Genomic DNA, 16,234 nt, shown 5'->3' with positions numbered 1-16,234 from the left:
TATTGTTACACAATTATTTATCAAATGGTAAGTAATGACCAGATAAAGTCTTGCTATTATAATGCTTCCTTGTCTGAAAACAATTAATGGACATTGTATAATGAAGAACAACTCTAAAAGAAATGTGTTCTCTCTCTCTCTCTCTCTCTCTCTCTCTCTCTCTCTCTCTCTCTCTCTCTCTCTCTCTCTCTCTCTCTCTCTTCTTTCTGTCTCTCCCTCTTCTCCCTCTTCTCCCTCTCTCTCTCTCTTTCTTTCTCTCTCTCTCTCTCTCGTCCTTAAGAATGAAGGGGGAAAAAGTTTTTCTACTTCAAATAGGGACAGTGACCCTGGAGGAGAACCAGTCACAGTTTCTATAAAGGCAAGTGATTCCATGGACAGCCTCTATAGTCTTAACAGCGGCCAAAGTTCTTCAAGTAAGTAAAAAATAATTATATAGAAAGTATATGTGCATGCGTAACTGACTGAAAATGTTAACCTTATTCAAATAATTTGCCTGAAAATGACACAATCCTTTTCTAGTCCAGAAATTGTAGATGATCAGCCTGGTAGAGAATTCTAGAAGTAAATATTCCCATCTTTTCCATGTAAAAGTTATGTCCTCCAGGCAATCTATGTTTGTTTAATGTATCTATAAATAATAAAAAAAGTTTGTAGACTCTCTGCATATTAATAATATAATACCAATGCATATTTGCTATTTTTGTACATATATTACAGATTCATAATAAAAAAATAAATATGCCGAATGTAGTACTTTGGAAATTCTTCAAATTGATTCACTACTATTTTTTTTACAACAGTAAAGCATTAATAATATCACATGTGATTGATTTATTAGACCTATAATTAGCCAGGGAAAGATAGTTCCAAAGGTGAGAAAACTGCATAATCTCTCAGTTGTGCCTGAACAATTAAAAATGGAGCACCGTATTGTTACAAAGCATATATAGGATATAAATGGTATTAAGTACAGTAGTCCTCAACTTACAGCCAGAATTTTGATCATAATTTCCATTGCTAAGCAAGGCAGTTAAAGCAAGTCATGCCAAATTTTACAACTATATTTGCTATGATTATTAAGTGAATCGAATCCAGGGCTCACTATTACATTTGCTCCTTGAAAGCACGCTAGGAAGGGTGGTAATCATAAGATCCCATGATGAGGCAACCATCATAAATGCATGCTGTTGCTAAATGAAGAGCTATACTGTAAATTGAGGATTACTTGTAAAAGGTTTCCAGGCAGCTATTTCAGCAGTGAGAAATACTGTTAAGAAATTGAAATTATATGAAACTTGGCAAGATTCAGAAGACCAAGAAAAAAAATCTGTGCAAAAATGGCTAAATCGGCAATTTAGAACTCACAGATTGGCAAATAAGCTCCTCAAAATTTTAGCTGACACTGGAGTTGTTGTCCAATCATCTGCAATACAATATTGCTTATATAGCAATATTCTGCATGTAAAATTTATCAGAATATAATCTTTACTCAATTGCATTACAAAAGTAATTGCCTAAAGTATGTCTGAATTAGTTTGAAATGTTTGGGAACAAAGTGCTTTTGACTGATGAAACACAAACCTTTGGCCACAATACAAGGCACATTTGGATAAAAGAAAGTGAAGCATTTGAAGAACAGAATACCTTGCTAATTCTTCCTGGTTCCTTGGCCACGAAATATTATGTGGATGGAAACATAAATTCAATTAAATAGCCCAATCCTTATAAATTTTATTGGAAGTGAGCTCTGGGGGTGGGGTCTAGTCATGAGCATGGTATTTAAAATTCTTTTTCTTTCATTATATCAATAAAAAGTACATGTTAGGACCTGAACTATCTGATTGTCGATACACATAAAAATTATGGAAGAGCTATTGTCTGGTGGGACTCAATGGTCAAAGAGCAAAAATTGGTAGATATTTTACTAAGATGTATTTTACTGACAAATTCACACACACACACACACACACACACACACACACACACACAGAGCAAGGAGCAAGGATAGTCCATTCAGGGATGGTATTCACTTACCTTCCCTACGGGTTCACAAATGTGAGCAGGCAAGCATGCCACATCCACACATGTGCTCAGCCTTCTGCGCATGCGCTTTGGCTAAAAAAAAGTGGCTAAATGCGATGCCATAGAGCCAGGGCGGGTGAGCTGGGCCAGCCACGATTTGCTCTACCAGTTCGGGCAACAGTCTTTAACCGGCAGAATATCACCTCTGGATCCATTGATTCTTTTGTTCCCCCTACCCCAAGCAAACTGGTAGGCAGTTCAGCATGTAACCAAGGAGGCACCTTCAACAAGTTTCTCTTCAACAAGTGTTGTGAAAAGAGGGGAAACAGTGCCAGCCTATATTATTTATGGAAAGTAGGATGACCCAAAGGGTGATCTAGTTTCTTTTAAAATCCTATTGTCACAAAAGAAAGCATAGGTTTATTTTATCATTGCCCTACTTCTGAATTTAATTCCTGTTGCCCAACTTCATTTCCTTGTAAAGTTTTCAGAAATATCATAATCTAGCAAGTCCATTTAGACTTCTCCCAGATAAATTTCAGCAAACTTATCAGGTATAATTATTTGCTTGCTATGTATGCTGTTTTGGAGAAAATATATTCACAGTATCACTGTTATCAAAAGAGCATTTGACTGGAATACTACAGTATTTAGTTAAAATACTGAAGCAAGACACTTCAGCACTAACCAAAAATAGAAACTTTGAAACTAAAACTTTCATTCTGCAATGCATCCCAGTCCTTGTATCTAAAAGTGTATTCAGTAACATGTACAGTAAAAATTCATTCCCATATGGCTGAATTTAGAAGAAATATTCAGCAGTTGATTGCTTAAATAATATATTTAAAATATATATCATTAGTTTTCAGCTTTGAGGAAGATCTATACTCTAGTCCTCAGATCACTTTTGGCCAATTCAGAGTTTGATCATTTTAATGACATTTGTGTTTTTGATTTGTAGACTTTGAGGACCACATTGTTCATCTATTAACATAGCCTCAGAAATAATTAGTCTGAAATATGAGTGAATAAATTATGGGAAATGATCTAGCCAAACCTAAGTAGTACTAAGACTCATCAATTCAATAGAACTATTCCAATGCTAATTTTAGTAAATTATATTCACTTTCTTGATGCATTCAAATTATCGGAGTTGGGGAAAGACACGGGATCTCCTATTCATTGTAAAAAAAAAGGTTATTGGTTTGGCAGACGAATATTAACACTGGTGATATCATAGTAAACACATGGCATAAAGAGGCAGGAATAGAACTTGCAGACTGTCTCTACAATAGGCAGCTCCCTCGGCTTAGCCCACAAATAGGCTGACTCTATCTGTGGTAGAGATGTTTATATATAATTCTATCTCTTCAAAATTGTCTTTGGAGTACCAGTAGTTTGATTTTACATGGTTCCCATCTTAGACATTAGACAAAAATTAATCATTTTTATTGCTTCCAGGTGGTGTAACTTGTTGTTCAGATGGAACAAGCAACAGAGACAGTCTAAGGTTTGATGAAGAAATCAGTTATATTGGACCTTTCTGTGGCAGAGCCAGAGTACACACAGACTTCACTCCCAGTCCTTACGATTCAGACTCTCTAAAAATCAAGGCAAGATTTCTTCATTCTATGTCATATGTTAATGACTTTGTGCTTTAAGTTTTTATAGATCTATTTACTAATTCTGTTATAGTTTCTTTGCTAGTATCTGTTCACAGATGATTCCAAAGACACTGCTATATAATATTACTTCACCTACCGCTGTGAAAGCAGAAGGGGGTGTTTCACTTTTCCATACAGTATTAACAAAAACAAGATGATGCTTATATTTGTGTCACCAGCAAAGGAAAGTGTGATTAAGAATTTCACTCCTGAGTAGGAATAACAAAGTAATAATTTTAACCTGGGGAAAAAAGACTTCTGCCTAAATGACATTTCCCCCCTCCCCCTAAGCTTATCAGTAATATGAAACTGGCTGGAGGGAAAATTCACAGGCGTTCCAAAAGTGTAATAATTAAATGCAAGTGTTTTTAAGTATGGGATAAACTCATGTCTTGGATCAAGTCAAAACCAACATAATGTGCTAACTCAACTACTTTGGTCTGCATTGAAAATCATTTTTAATTGTACATGGAGAAGGCAATTCTCTTTTTCTGTGTTAGTCTTCCACCAATCTCTTTTCTCACCTATCTAGGATTGTACAAATTATTTTGACCTTGAAGCAGTCACTCAGATGTTTCCATCTTGAATCAAAATGTGTATTTCTAAAGTTTTGCTTCTAAGTTGATCCAACATTTTATAAACCTGTTTTTCCAGTGTTTCAGCTATTTCAAACATTGCAATTGGACTACTGTTTTTGTGACTTTCCCTCCAAATTAATCTAACCCTCATAATAGCATTCTAATTATATATCTATTGGCTTGATCTGAATTGGATGATGTAGGAGTGAAATGTTGATATCAAAGGGGGTGGGAGAAAATTAGTATTCATACTTGAATGCCTGTCTGTGGTAACGTACTGCTGGTTTGTAGTTGTTCAATTCTTTTGCACTGGGAAAGTTAAAGTTGATGTGGGTGAGTAGGCTGTACAGTATGCACTTTATTTTGCAGGCAGTTAATTCAAATGTGTGCACTATTGTGAGTTGTGCATTGTATTACTAAAGTTGACTATGGAAAATGCAAAGCTTATAATAGTTCATTGGGTGTTTTTTTTAGCTGCAGCCCTTCTGCTGCATGAAAATTATAGCATCCTGTAGAGGTTAAGCTTCCTGGTGCTTTTAAAATGGAGGGTCTATGTTCGTTTCAGTTAATTTATTAATTTCTATTGAATTAAGAATTTTGTAGTCCTCCATGCTCTTGTGCTTTAATTATGTTGTACTTTCAGGATACAGTTTAACATGAAAAAAAAATCTATCATATCTACCTAGCATCCATCCATCCATCTATCTATCTATCTATCTATCTATCATCTATCTATCTATCTATCTATCTATCCATCCATCTGTCCATCCATCCATCCATCCATCCATCTATCTATCATCTATCTATCTATCTATCTATCTATCTATCATCTATCTATCATCTATCTATCATCTATCTATCCTATTTCTTAACTGCCTATCTCCCTGTTGGCTTGATTAAGTTGTTGGCAGATCTATTTAAAAATAGAAAATATACATTAAGTATTGAGTTGCATGTTCACATTCCTTTAAAGTAATACTTCTTTCAAAGGAAAAAGCTCAGCCATATTAAGCAGCAATCATCTGTTACTTCATTACATTATTCTTTGTTTTCTATTTTCCTCTTGGTCTTCTTATAGAAAGGAGATATAATTGACATCATCTGTAAAACCCCAATGGGCATGTGGACTGGATTGCTAAACAACAAGGTCGGAAACTTCAAATTTATTTATGTAGATCTGATTACAGAAGAGGAATCTGCACCCAGAAAGATAAAACCTCGCAAGAACAGTAAAAGGACCAAGCCTAATTCTCTTCAGGAATTCTTGGAGCAAATCCATCTCCAGGTTAGCTAGAATTGGGAATGTGTGCACTTGAACTATTCTTCACTTTCAGTTTTGTTTTCCAGGTCTAAATTGCTGCCTACATCCATGGCTTGCTTTAGACTAATACAGCATTTCTCACCTTTGGGAATTACTTTGTTTCAAATTAAATTGGAATTCATGGATTTTATTCAGTTTGATTGTTCTGTAAATAATTATGTAGCATTACTTGGTTTCTACATAGTAATTTTCCCCAAAATTCTTGATTTTACCAAATAAAAATCTATCCCTTATCTATATCTGCTTATCATCCTTGTATCCTTCACCAATTCTCAATCTTTTATCATAATCAAGCCAATCATGTTTTTCAGTTATCCATTTTCCATATGAACACTTAGTTAGTTTTAAATGTAAATGCATGAAATCTGGGTGAGATCGTCCGTCACCATGGGTTCAGATATCTGCAATATAGCAATAGCACTTAGCAATAGCACTTAGACTTATATGCCACTGATACCTAACTTGATATTCAATTTCCACTGCTGGTAATCCATATGATGCTGTTGCTGCCCTGTTGCGGTGCCTGGGCTATGGAAGCCTGAATAGAGGACAACAGGCTTTGACTGAACACTAGCAAGACCAAATGGCTTTGGGTGCATGGGATCCCAAGATCTGGGACTTTGTTTTCTTTGGTTGTATAGGTAGCACTGCTCCAGATATATCCAGTCTGCAACTTGGGGGTTCTCCTGGATTCACAACTAAAGAGCAGGTTGCAATTGTGGCTAGGAGAGCTTTTGCAAAATTCAGGTTGTGCACAAGTTTCAGCCTTTTCTGCATCGTGAGTCCCTGTGCTCAGTCATTCAGGTTCTAGTCATCTCACAGTTGGCTTATTGTAATGCGCTCTACATGGGACCACCCTTGAACAGCATTTAGAAGCTACAGCTGGGGCAGTATGTGCTGGCACAGACAGTTCTAGAGGCCCAAACAATTGCCCATGTAATACCATTGCTCTGCAAGCTGCATTAATTACTAGTCTGCTTCCAAATGCAATTCAAGGTGTTGGTAATCATCTTTGAAGTCCTTCATAGCATGGATCAAGGCTGCTTGAGAGACATCTCATCCCACTGGGATTGGCTAATTTCACCCTTGCTGTCAGAAAAGGCGTGTTGTGGGACCTGTCAGCCTAATTATTTTGGCTAGTGGGGTCCAGGAGATATATATATATATGCTGGTCTTGTTGTATTAGGGTCTTTTCCCATGTAAGATTGAGATTTTATTGGCAACATTTCAGTGAGGTCTCACTCGCTATCTTCAGGGTGAGTTTTAAGCCCAAAATCCAGCCTGAAGATGGCAAGTGAGACCTCGCTGAAACATTGCCAAGACAATCTCAATCTTACATGGGAAAAGACCCGTGTGTGTGTGTGTGTGTGTGTGTGTGTAGTGTGTAGTGTGTAGTGTGTATATGTGTATATGTTTATATGTTTATATGTTTATATTTATATGAAAACAATGTCAATAAAGCTTATCATAAATATTAATAGAGAGGGTGGGGGGAAGTGGGATCTGTTGTTTATAATCTGTCTGTCTGTCTGTATGCATGCATGCATTTGTGTGTTTGTATGCAACTATCACCAATCTCTGGATTTCTGCTTCATATATACCCAGATAATCTAGATAATATGAATTTCTATATCTTGATACATATTTTAATTCTGTCATTCATAACTATACCTATACCTTCAATTTCCTGCATGACTTCATTATTTCCACTGTAGAAAAGCATCTTCATTTTAGTATATCCATTTTTTCTCATTTTTACAATCAGTCTACATTTTTATTTTCTTTCCTGTCATTCCATTTGATAATTCACATTCTTTACCATATATTCTCTTAAATTCTATATCTAATTTTCCATATGCTGTAGTCAACAATAAATGGCCCTATAGATATTTACCTTTACAGTCAATTAAAGCTTTCACATAACTCTTTTTAATAACATATAGAAGGTATAGAATACTAGCCTTATCATATTTGTGCTATTTATACTCGGGACAGTACTGATGGGTTATGACACATTTTGACTGATGTCACAACTTCAATGAATTTTATTTCAAGGATGATCATGTTTTGTATTCAAATTAGGATGTACTCTTTTAGTTTGTTCAGTGATTGAAATTATGAGGTGCTTAATTAATGGTAGTTATGACCAGTCCTCAAACTTATGGCCATTGCCGTACTCCTGTGATAACAAAATTCATGTACTTGGCAACAGCCCACCTGCATTTACAACTGCAGCATGTGTTTCAACTCCCCCCCCCCCCATATACACACACCTGTCTCCCTCACTTCTCTCTGCCCTTTTGGCCATCTTGCACTTGCAGAAAGTAAATGTCAATCTTTATTACAATTGAAATTTTAAATGTTTTCCCTCTAGGACTATTTATCAACCCTTTTGTTAAATGGTTATCAGAAATTAGAAGATTTGAAAGATCTACATGAAAAGCATTTAATTGAACTCAACATCAAAGATCCAGAAGACAGGACGAGGCTACTTTCAGCTATTGAGAATCTGCAGGACTCTGAAAGTATGTGCGACATTTCTGTAAAGAAAAATGGTGAAAGTTGGATATATTACACAGTTATGGATGTGCCTCAGAAGGCTTTAATATATTGCACAATTTGCCATTTTTTAAGAGTGAAAAAAACCCACAAAAATATTTTTAAAATGTGTAGATGGCAGTGTAAATCACTTAAATAATGTAAAGAATATCTAAATATCACTGTAAAGATCAAATCCATTTATCACTGGCATCAATGACAAACTTCTTCTTTATTTTAATTGAACTATCCTGTGACTTGCTAAAGTTATCTTAAGGATGAAAGAATAGCTTTCTATAATTCATTAGAAATGGTGAAGGAATATGTATTTCTCAACAATACTATGAAGTATCATATTGAGAGTGTACACTTCCAGAGCTACCCTGGTTGCCCATCATAGGCATAGGATGCACTGCTGATGGAAATGGCACATTTGCTCCAATATTTTAATTAAGAAAACCATACAGATACACATATTCAGGACAATGTCAATGTGCTATTGAAGATAAGTCACTTAGGATGGAAGATATTCAATGAGCTGCTAGGGAACTACAGAAGATAAGTATGTGTAATATAGGTGTTTATAAAATAGCTGAATTAAAACTGAAAGGACATTCCGTTGCTGATTACCCAAAGACAATAGAAAAGTTTGATGCAATAAAATATGTATATAATCATTTATAGTGTGAACTAAGGCAACTTTAATTTTATCAGCACAGAAATGTCAGAATGAATATTTATACTTTGAGAATCAACCAACTGAAATGGGCTGGAATATGCCACTTAACAGCAGAGAGCCATCAAATTGTCTACTTTGTAAAGAAAAACATCAATCAATTATTAACAGAATAGTGCCACGATAGTGCTCATATGCAACAGCGACAATATTTGCTTGTTTTTGGGTTTAGATGGGCATTTCTTTCTAATTTAAAAATCTATTTTTTCATGCATAAATGAGCATATAATGCTTAATTTTTTTGCAAATAAAACTTAGATTTTATGTATATTTCAGTCATATATGGAGTGAGGGGTGCCATTGTTGGGGTCTGAAGAATTGGCCTATGTAACACCTTGCTCCATAAGCTACATTGACTCACAGTCTGTATAATTCTCCATGAACTTCAAGATTGAAAAGTCAACAAGATTGTCTTGTTGGTGTTTATTTCTAAACTTCCTGGAGCTAGAATTTTGATGGCTATTGTTTCATGAGGAGATTGTAGTTTTAAAGCCCTTGGTAAATCTTGCATCAGAGATATGTATGTTTTGTGTTATTTTGCTGACATTGTACATGTAGCAGGAGACATGTATTCAGATTTTTAAAAATGAAGTCCTCAATGGCATAGTGGCCTTCCAGATTGCTGTAGAATAGTAGTTTTTCTACTTTATAAATTCATAATGGAATCTGCCATTTTATAAATAAATAAACAAGGTAATGGAAATGACTAGAAAAGAAAAGTATGTGAAGATGCATAATAGATTGTTTACTGAATTAATTGTAATGAAAGAAAGGCAAGGCAATGTATTCCTGGGGTTAATATTTAGCAGAATAACTAATTCTGCATGACCTTTGCAAAATTGCAGCACTGAAGTCAAATCAAGTGGAAAATTGGGTTGAAATCCTGGACATCTTTGGTGTAACTAAATATTGCATTTGAAATCAACTTTCCAAGGTCAATATTTATAATTCTGCCTGCTAAAAATGATTGTTCTAATTAAAATTGATTATGTGTACTGCTTAGGAATCAGAAGCACAATTTTATAACAGGGCTAGTTATCGGTTAGAAAAAAATGCTGAAATACTCAGAATTAAATTTAGCTTTCCCCTCAATATATAAATGATCATTTCTATAAAACTGGATAGGACAGTGTTCTCAAAAAATTTGAGGCTTCTGTTTGTTTTGCTTGAAAAAGAATCTGCAATGCTTGATTGACATATGGTCTAATTATGACATGGATTTTCTCTGTGTCCAAATGTTTAGACTCTTAGATTTCATTCATTTCACTGCAGAGATAATAAATTCATATAATCAATCACTTTAATGCTGATTATACCCAAAATAAATGACAAAAATTAATAGAAATAAATATTTGTAATGTTAAAATACAGGTTCTTCCATAGGAAGTAATACTATATTTATAAAGCTTTTAAAGCTAAACATTAACATAAATTGTGGTTCTAAACTAATACATTAGCATAAATGTGTCTCCAGGCTTCAACTGGAATTCATTTTAAAGTGTCTAAGTGAACCCAACCAGGGAAGCATATTTTTGCACATTCTAGTGATTCAGTCAAGCAGAGCTTCTGATATCCATGACAATGTTCTTTGCACATGTCCTACTGAAATTCATGGCACTTCAATAATAAAGTTCATTAACTAATTCTATGTAAAACCTTTCACCTTCTGCAGGAAAAAATGGTTTATCTAGGACATTTATGCATGCTTCATGAAATGCATACTATCATCATATTTATATCGTCCATAATTGTAAGTTTGCATACTAAACAATGCCAAAACAAGTGAATCGCCTTATAATATATGGCATATATATCACATCTGCAATCACAAGATTATATCATAGACCTGTTTAGATAAGCTGTAAGGGAGCCTGAGTTTTTAGAGCTTCAGTGAGTCTGGAAAGGCTGCAGCGATTATACTTACATATAAGAAAATTACACATTTAAGGAGAAAAATAAGTTTCAAGGGTAAACCAAGGGTAAAAAATGCACATAATGAATATTTATAATAAAGGTGTGTCAGAAAGCATGTATCAGCTTTATATTGCTTCAATATCCCTGCCCTAATCCTACAGACTAAAGTAGTGTAGAATATACATGTCAAAAGGATGATGCATATCATAGGCTCTGCTAACGCTATATTATATAACTCTGACCAAAAGTCATTTATCTTTTATGAAACTGTTTTACTTTAGGGAAATTACATGACATCTACAAGTTGATAAGATAGTATATTCTGCTGATTCAGTGACAATTAGTAGTGATTTTTTTTAAAAAAAAAGAAAACCGATTTCTATATCCTGGGTCTTTAACTAATATTTTACAGATTAAAACTGACATTTGTCATTTGTGGTAAAATGCTTTAACTCAAAATACACGTTCAGTTAGGAAGCCATATGAAAAGATTAATGTGTCACATCTTTGAGAAATGCAGTCTTGCACTAGAAAAGTCCACACTGTAGCCTGAGAGCATAATTGATTCACAGAGAATTGGATCATATTGGCCAACTGGTTGTTACAGTGATTCCCAGTGACAGTGACAGTCACTTCTCTCAACCCAATTCACCATCAGGCTCTGTGACAAGCAGGCTAAAAAATAGAACTCTTTGTCATATTGTGCATTGATAGCTTTCTTATCAGAACAACAGTATTGGGAAACATGCTGGACAACCCATGGAAGCAAAAAAAAGTCTTACTCTAGATAGTACCATTATACTTTGCTCTGAATATTATTATCCCTAGCCTGTCTTTTGGGGGGGGGGGATGTTCCTCTATTTAGTAGAGGAATTCCTTTCAAAAGTGGCAAAATATACCTTTGAAATAATTATTTAGGGATAAACTTTAATTGCCTGATATGCATGAGAAGTAGTTTTATACTACTTTTAAAACATTTACCTAAGGTAAACTTTAAAGTTATTGGTGAGCTTTACTTTCTAGGATTCTTGATCAGAGGTTCTCCCTGCAATGTTTGAAAATTCCATATAACTGACACAACGATCTTCAAATCAGTCTGTCTTTTTTATGTACATTTTTTTATTTTATTTTGATGTAAGTAATCCATTTTCCATTAAACAGTGTGTATGGGTACAAATATTTTGTGCCAACAGTCGACCACTTGATCAGCGGATGCAGCAAAATTTCACAAACTACCTACAATGCCATGACCACGTTGCTAAGATTATTTACTGGAAATTGTGCCAAAAGTTGGATTTGAGTACAGCAAAAACCACTGGGACCATCAGGTTGAGAAGGTTTTAGAGAATGAGAAAGTCAAGATCTTGTGAGACTTCAGAATCCAGACTGACAGGCACTTGGCCTACAACATACCTGACATAACAATAATTGAAAAGAAAAAAGTATGGTTCATTGACATTGCAATACCTGGTGATGCATGAATTGAAGATAAACAGCAAGGAAAAAATCACAAAATACCGGGACTTGCAAATTGAGGTTGAGAGACTGTGGAAAAAGAAATCATGTGTTGTTCCAATTGTAATTGGAGCCGTTGGAGCAATACCTAAAGGCTACCTCGCTATTTGAAAATTCTAAATTTACCTGACTTGAACATTCTGACTCTACAAAAAACCACCCTACTTGGAACAACTTATATCCTCCGACGTTACCTTAACAGTTCCTAGGTCCTTGGTTAGGACTCGAGCTGTTGAGCTACCAACTACAATGCTAAGGAATTGCTTGTGCACAATTGCTTTGGTTTTCCTCAATCTGATATCCACCATCTGTTTTGATTACAGTTTCTATCAGCTTCTGACAGTATCAACAATTATGATTAATGGTCAAAGATAACAGTAGTTGGGTTGACGAGCCTGGTGAAGTAGTCCTCAGAAGCACACCCAGATGACCTAATACTGCTTATTAATGTTACATTAACAAAATCTTGTAAATCTGAAAGTACATCTCACGCCCATCCCCTTTACATCCAAAGAAACTAGAGAAATTTGCTCTGCCCAAGTATTTACTTCAGGAAAAGAAGCTTCTTATCCAATGATTTCCCTGCCTGTGTCTCTTTCCTATCTCTATAGATCAGTGATGGCAAATCTTTTTCGCCTCAAGTGCTAAAAGCCTGTTTGTACTCACTATCAAGTGTGCACACGTGTGCATGACCCCCCTCCCTTTGCTGCCCCACATATGTGCGCATTGCTTTTTTGGAGCCTTGGGAGGATGAAAACGGCCTGTTTCCTGACTTCCAGTCAGCCCATTTTTTTCTCTACCCAGGCTCCAGAGGCTTTCCTCTGGAAACAGTCTCCGCAGCCCCCCTGAGGCCCTCCAGAGGCCCACTGGAGGCCACAAAAGGCCCATTTCCCAACTTATGGTGAGCCTGTTAGGGCCATTTTTGACCTTCCACAGGCTCCACAGGCTTTCCTGGAGGCTGGGGAGGGCAAAAACAGCCTCTCTACCCTCCAGAGGCCTCAGGAGCCTGGAAATTGCCCATTTCCTGACTTTCGGTGGGCCCGGTAGGCCCGGTTTTCTCCCTCCTCAGGCTCCAGAGGCTTTTCTGGATCTTCGAGAGGGCAAAAACAGCCTCCCCCACTTCCCAGAGGCCATCCGGAGGCCAAAAACGCCATCCCAGAGCCTCCGTGTGAGCTCTGTATTTACCTGGCATTGCATGGAGATTCCAAGGGAGGCAAGGATAGCATAGGTGGGCCAGCCAAAAATCAGCTGGCCAGCATACTGGAGCCGAGCTAGGGCAATGGCTCATGTGCCCGCAGATATGGCTCCACATGCCACCTGTGGCACGCATGCCATAGGTTCGCCATTACAGCTATAGATCATTACCACATGCAATTACAATTTGTAAAAGAAAACATACTGATAGATTTATTTTTATCATATGTATGTTGCTTTATGAACACATGACTTTGAAAAAGTGCCCTTCAACCTAGCTTAATTTTTCAAAAAAGCTCTATGAATCAAGTTGGCTTGAAAAATGAATATTAGCAATACGTTTCATGGTTGATATCAGCTCCTCTTTGTTCTAACTGTGATTCAATAAGAAATTTTCATTTCACTAGTGGAATGTGGTATACTACTTTATGCTTTTTCTCAAGTCTTGTTGAAGTAATTTTTAATCTCTGGCTGATTGGTGTTTTTTTTTGTGTGTGTTTTTTTAGATGAGCAAGACCAGGAAACAGAACCAATGACACAGATGTTAAAGCCTATCCTCAGCCCTAACAAACTACAATTAAATGACTGTCCAAGAGATTCTGGTTGCTATATCTCACCAGAAATGTCAGACAATAGTAAAGAAGATCTGGATGCAGAAAATCTGTCTGACATCATCCAGAAAATTTCTATTGCTGAATCAGATTGAAACTTGCTTACATTTCCAGCTTATTATTACTTATGTGAGAGTTTCAAGAAATGCACTGAAATGATTTGTTTGTACACATATACAATAATCATAGTATACATTATTAATTTTGAGACTATTTCACTTTACCTTTTTATCAGATTTTGCAAACAAATAATATAAATGTCCTATATTATTATTTGCAACTTTCTTAAAATATCCTAATTGGATTTTATACAGAATTCATATAAAGTTATATTTCTACAATATGAGTAACATTATTTTACAATTGTTTATCTAAACATTTAAATATTTAAATATTGTAAGAATGTATATAATTACTATCTAATTTGAAAAAAAAACTATATAGCCATCCTTTTAATGTAATGCTATATTTCTATACGGTACTTTTTCCAAATACAATTAACATGTAACAAGCAATTTTTTTTCATAGAAATATTACTATACCTATTTTAATTAATCCACTGTGAAGAATGTATAATCAGTTAAAACAGTTTATATTGCTTTAAGGTAAATGAATATATATCTATATAAATTACATTATTTATGACATTTAATTCTGGATCCTGATACTTTGTCCATATGTTTATTTTTTCCCATATATTTTTCATTATTTTCTTTACAATGTAGAAGATTAATTAGCAGCAAGTAATTTTCTTTTCTCAATTTTTTTTCAATGTATGTGATATACAAATAGACATTTAGATATATATTTATTATCAAGATTTTTTTAAAAAAGTTTGTATTATTGTCCATTTCTCTGTAATGTCATATCAGCTTTATTTTATAATGATATATAAATATTCTCCTGCAAAATAAATTAAGTATGTGCCATGAAGTCAGTGTCAACACTTTAGTGACCATATAGATAGACTTCTCTAGAATGATCTGTCTACATCTGTCTGCTCAGCATCTGATACTGGACATCCTCTTTTATCTTTCCCAGCAATATTGATTTCTGGACCATTGCATAATATGTCTAAAGCAAGGGTGTCAAACTCATGTCATCCCAGTGGCGTCACATGATGTATCAGGACTTTTCTCCCTTCACTATGGCAGGCGTGGGTGAGGCCAGCATGTAACGCATCTGGCCTGTGGGCTGGGAGTTTGACAGCCCTGGTCTAAAGTATGACAAAGTGAGTCTAGCTATTTATACTTCAATTGGGAACAGAATATTGCTTTGTTCTTTGATCAATATGTTTTATTTCTTGATAATATGTGGTATTTCCAAGAGTTTCCACAACACCATAGTTCAGAATAAAATAATATCACTGAATTGTAATGTAAAGTTTTTTCCCCAAAAGACACTATAAAATAGCCTAGCTTTTCCATCTGGGAAATCTGTTTAAGTTCTGTAATCGTAGAACTTTAAAAAGCAGGTCATCTAATTTGGTTAATGAATTTGCCTAAAGTTCTTTGAGTCTAGTTTGTCTCTTCTTTTTTTTTCAAAAAAATAAACTATATTAATACTTACAGCTAAGGAGATCTGCATTGGGATCAAATGCAGATACTGGCCACACCATCATCAAATCAAACAGAACTGATATGACTAACCCTATTGACATGATTGCAATGTTCAAACAAACATAAATTATAAATAGCTCTGCAAATAATATATTGTGATTTGTCCAGAAAGAAGGGTAGTACAGGATGATAAACATAGAAATAAAGCTCTAGCAATTTTAGAAAGTGGATATCAAATTGGATTGGAAATGACCAATAAAGCATACTTTCAGTAATGTCAAGTCAGGGGGGGAGGGAAGAAAGACAGTTATTTTTTTGCTTTCCATTCACTTTCTGACCTTACTTGTTGAGCTGGGTTTATCTGACAGAATGTTCTGTTTAACTTCAGTTATGTTAAAAATCCATAGTTTAGTTATAGGATGGTCTCACTAACTTATGTCTTTATTTTAGTTTGCATACATTGCAGTATTTTGGAGAAAGGGGAGAGTCTATAAAGCTCCTGTTTAAAAGTTTAGGGAAAGTGATTGGAAATATGATTTCTGCCTAAGAATTGTTACTAACAAACTTAAAATATTGAGATGA

General features: G+C 35.2%; 1 protein-coding gene across 1 annotated transcript in view; it reads left to right on the top strand.

Moving 5' to 3' along the window:
• The window catches only part of SAMSN1 (SAM domain, SH3 domain and nuclear localization signals 1), a 38,542-nt gene extending 23,942 nt beyond the window's left edge, over positions 1 to 14,600 (top strand). The window contains exons 4-8 of the mRNA XM_081949895.1: positions 281 to 413; positions 3,484 to 3,635; positions 5,343 to 5,549; positions 7,960 to 8,110; positions 13,989 to 14,600. Coding sequence (XP_081806021.1) covers positions 281 to 413; positions 3,484 to 3,635; positions 5,343 to 5,549; positions 7,960 to 8,110; positions 13,989 to 14,188 — 843 coding nt within the window. The 3' untranslated portion in view covers positions 14,189 to 14,600. The remainder of the gene's footprint in view (positions 1 to 280; positions 414 to 3,483; positions 3,636 to 5,342; positions 5,550 to 7,959; positions 8,111 to 13,988) is intronic.
• The last annotated feature ends 1,634 nt before the right edge of the window (positions 14,601 to 16,234 follow it).

This window comes from Natrix helvetica (genome assembly GCF_964273705.1).
Source record: "Natrix helvetica genome assembly, chromosome: 4".
Classification (NCBI taxonomy): Eukaryota; Metazoa; Chordata; class Lepidosauria; order Squamata; family Natricidae; genus Natrix; species Natrix helvetica.
The sequence above is the reverse complement of the archived record's forward strand: the minus strand, read 5'-3'. Positions and strand labels throughout refer to the sequence as shown.